The sequence below is a fragment of the Sinocyclocheilus rhinocerous genome, unplaced genomic scaffold (assembly GCF_001515625.1).
Source record: "Sinocyclocheilus rhinocerous isolate Xijiao unplaced genomic scaffold, SAMN03320098_v1.1 scaffold3991, whole genome shotgun sequence".
In the NCBI taxonomy this organism is placed as follows: domain Eukaryota; kingdom Metazoa; phylum Chordata; class Actinopteri; order Cypriniformes; family Cyprinidae; genus Sinocyclocheilus; species Sinocyclocheilus rhinocerous.
In genome coordinates, this window is record NW_015664686.1 from 87,047 (window position 1) to 90,941 (window position 3,895).

The 3,895-nt window shown below is 40.8% G+C and overlaps 1 protein-coding gene across 1 annotated transcript in view; it reads left to right on the top strand.

Annotated features, from left to right (window-relative positions):
- The window catches only part of ctc1 (CTS telomere maintenance complex component 1), a 13,650-nt gene that overhangs the window by 1,244 nt on the left and 8,511 nt on the right, over positions 1–3,895 (top strand). The window contains exons 3-7 of the mRNA XM_016541181.1: positions 993–1,121; positions 1,250–1,473; positions 1,720–1,870; positions 2,631–2,970; positions 3,743–3,857. Coding sequence (XP_016396667.1) covers positions 993–1,121; positions 1,250–1,473; positions 1,720–1,870; positions 2,631–2,970; positions 3,743–3,857 — 959 coding nt within the window. The remainder of the gene's footprint in view (positions 1–992; positions 1,122–1,249; positions 1,474–1,719; positions 1,871–2,630; positions 2,971–3,742; positions 3,858–3,895) is intronic.

Sequence of the window (3,895 nt, forward strand, 5' to 3'; positions counted from 1 at the left end):
TGTGTGTGTGTGTGTCTGTGTGTGTGTATGTCTGTGTGTGTGTGTGTGTGTATGTGTCAGGTGTGAGGATCAGGTGTGTGTGTGCGTCAGCGGCCAGGTGAGCGTCGTCTGTCCTCTGCTGGTGATCCGCGGGAAACGGTTCTTCTGCCTCGTCCTCAGTGAAGAAGGATCTTCAGTGCCTGTGTTCATCACGGTCAGTATAAATAAATCCCACAGAAATTATATCTCACCCCGGCTGTGACTCTGATGATGAATCTGAACAAAGATAAATAATGATATGTGACCCTGGACCACAAAACCAGTCATAAGTACCACAGTACCACGGGGGTGGGGTGGGATATCATTGATACTGGCCTTCAGCCATAAAAAAAAGATACAATAAAAAAATATATTAAAAAAAGATAATATACTGTCTTTATGTTGTTTGTAGATTAATTTGAAGATTGAATGTGAAATTATTGTAATATAAAAGTATATTTAAAAACTTTAATGTTAGGTGGGATTAACCGCGATTAATTTCAGAAAAATGTGCGATTAATTAGTAAAAAAATTTTAATCGATTGACAGCACTAATATATATATATATATCACGAACAATGAACAATTCATTTATTACACGATTTATTAAGCTTCGTTAATGTTAGTTAATAAAAATACAGTTGTTTGTTCATGTTAGTTCATAGTGCATTAACTAATGTTTACAAACACAAATTGTGATTTTAATATTGCATTAGTAAATGCTGAAATTAACATGAACTACAATTAATAAATGCTGTAGAAGTATTGTTCATTCGTAGTTCATGTTAACTAATGAACCTTATTGTAAAGCGTTACCGAAAATACTGCTTAAGATAGTTGTGAAGTAATGAAATATTGCAGGACACGCTTATTTCATATTCATATACCCGGAAAAATTTCCTTTAAGCAAACAGGTGTGACCTTTGACCTGTGCTGTGACTGGGTTCTGTAGTAACAGTGTGTCTGATTGACAGGGCACAGTCACAAAGATTTTGAATGCAGAGGCGGGGCTTTATGAGATTGACGGACAGGTGGGGCTTTGTCTGGCCTATCAGCCGGCTCAGAAATGGGGCGGCGGCTTGAGGCCAGGGGCGGAGATTCAGGCGAGTGTGATGTCATCACAAAATTCAGTAGTAGATTCATTATTTCTGTGAATAAGACACTGTTTTAAAGGCTTTAAACAAAACAGCGGTACCGACAATCAGAATGTTTCTCTGTTGTTTGTCTTCAGCTTCACAATGTTCACTTCATGTACCGCGCTTCCCCGTTTGCACCGCGTGTGGTTCTGTGCGCGTGTCTGCGCTCCAGTCTGCAGATCACCGCCTTCAGCCGCCTGAGTTCAAAGGTGGAGGTGTCGGGGACACACGGGCCGCTGCAGTGCCTCCTGCTGGAGAAGAATCTGGGCGCGTCGCAGTATCTCTGGCTCTGTTACTGTCAGAACGCCGTCGCTGAGAGGTGAGTGAAGAAAACACAATAAAGGCTTGATGCTTTAAAGTTTGAAAATGTATTCATTTATTTAGCCATATATAGTAGTATTGTTATTTAAATTTTTTAATAAAATTGAATATCTGAATTTGTATTTAAAGTGTTAAGATTTAAATCGCAATCACAATTTTTATCAGAAAAATCACAATTAGATTTTTCACCTCAAATGCACAGTCAGTGTCACGTTATTAACCTGTGTGTGTGTGTGTGTGTCAGGTTGTGTCCTCGCTGGGTGAGAGCGGAGAGAGTGTGTGTGGTCGCCGAGCGGCTGCTGGACTTTGTGTGTGATGCTGAACAGAAGACAGAAAACAAGAGAAACATTTACAGAGAGATGATACAGGAGCCACACCAGTGCCCTGTTACTATGGTAACGCACACACACCCTTTATCACCATAGCTTACAAACACCCACACATGCTCTGTTACCACAGTAACACACACATGCTCTGTTACCACAGTAACACACACATGCCCTGTTACCACAGTAACACACACACATGCCCTGTTACCACAGTAACACACATATGCCCTTTTACCACAGTAACACACACACATGCCCTGTTACCACAGTAATACACATATGCCCTGTTACCACAGTAACACACACACATGCCCTGTTACCACAGTAACACACACACATGCCCTGTTACCACAGTAACACACACACATGCCCTGTTACCACAGTAACACACATACATGCCCTGTTACCACAGTAACACACATATACCCTGTTACCACAGTAATACACACACACATGCCCTGTTACCACAGTAACACACATATGCCGTTACCACAGTAATACACACACACATGCCCTGTTACCACAGTAACACACATATGCCGTTACCACAGTAATACACACACACATGCCCTGTTACCACAGTAACACACACGTGCCCTGTTACCACAGTAACACACATATGCCCTGTTACCACAGTAGCACACACACACATGCCCTGTTACCACAGTAATACACACACACACATGCCCTGTTACCACAGTGACACACACACACACACACACACACACAGTTATATGTTAATTAATAAAAAAATTTAAACCCTTCTTTTAAACCCTGACTGATTGATTTTAAATGAGTGTGTGTAGTAATGGTCTGTCTCTGTCAGTTCTGTGTGTGGTGGCCGTCTGCGGCGCTGTGGTCGCTGAGGCAGCTGTCTGATTGGATGAGGTGTGAAGCGTGGGCATCGCTCTCGCTGGCGTCTCTCCTGCCTGCGTCCGCGGCTCACATGACGGCGCTGGAGCTGAACGCGGCACTGTCCTGGTCCGTTCACAAGGTCCCGCTGACGGATGCGGCCCCGGAGCCGCTGCTGTTACTGGGGGTTCTGGAGCTGGACTCGACCCACGCCACGCTGCAGCTCAGAGACCAAACTCACGCGCTCGACTGCCTGTGTGTCTCAGCCCACCAATCAGGAGACAGAACCGCACACATCAACACCGCCTGGCAGGGTAATGATTAGTATCAGTTCATTTATTTATGGTTGCACTTTATTTTAAGGTGTCCTTATTACAGTGTAATTACACATTTAAGTACTGAGTAGTATTAATTAACTACATGTACTTACTATATGGTTAGGATTAGGGTTTGGCTTAGGGTTACTTGCATGTAATTATGCATAATTTATTGTAATTATAATAGTAAGTACAAGTAACTTGTGTAACAAGGACACCTTAAAATAAAATGTTACCTTAATTAATAATTGAGCATTTGTGTCCTTTATACAGCATTAAGCCATGAGATGTGTGTTTTCTGCCCTGTTATGAAGCATATCAGAGTGAAACTATTGCTATTGCTACTATTGTTAACCAAAACTAAATCTATTAGAAAGCATTTTTGTTAATTGAAATGAAGATGGAATAATGCAAAATATAAATATTAGATGGAGAAACTTGAACTAAATGAAAATTAGAAATTGTTGGCATATAAGTGAAACAAAGTAGTCTTTAAGTTGAAGTGTTAAAATTACTAACTATAGTGAAATTAAAACCATTATAAAATATTTTAAAGAACAAAAATAATTAGAGCACATAATACATTTACAAAAAATTCACTGAAGAACTTAAAACTGAAAAAAAAAAAATCTCTATAAAAACAAGAATTAAACCGTTTTTATTTGCATATAAACAGATTTGTTTGCACTGTTCATAGTGTTGGTTGAAGCTCTTATGGCTTATTGCTTGAGTGGTGATGTAACGTGTGTGTGTGTGTGTGTGTGTGTAGGTTGTCTAGTGTGTGTGCGGCGGTGTACATTAGTCATGGAGAGGTTTATGAAGACACATTTCCCTTCCTGGAAACACCTGGATCAGCCGAGTTACATCACACACAAACACTGCAGGTATACACACTCACACACACACACTCACACACACACAC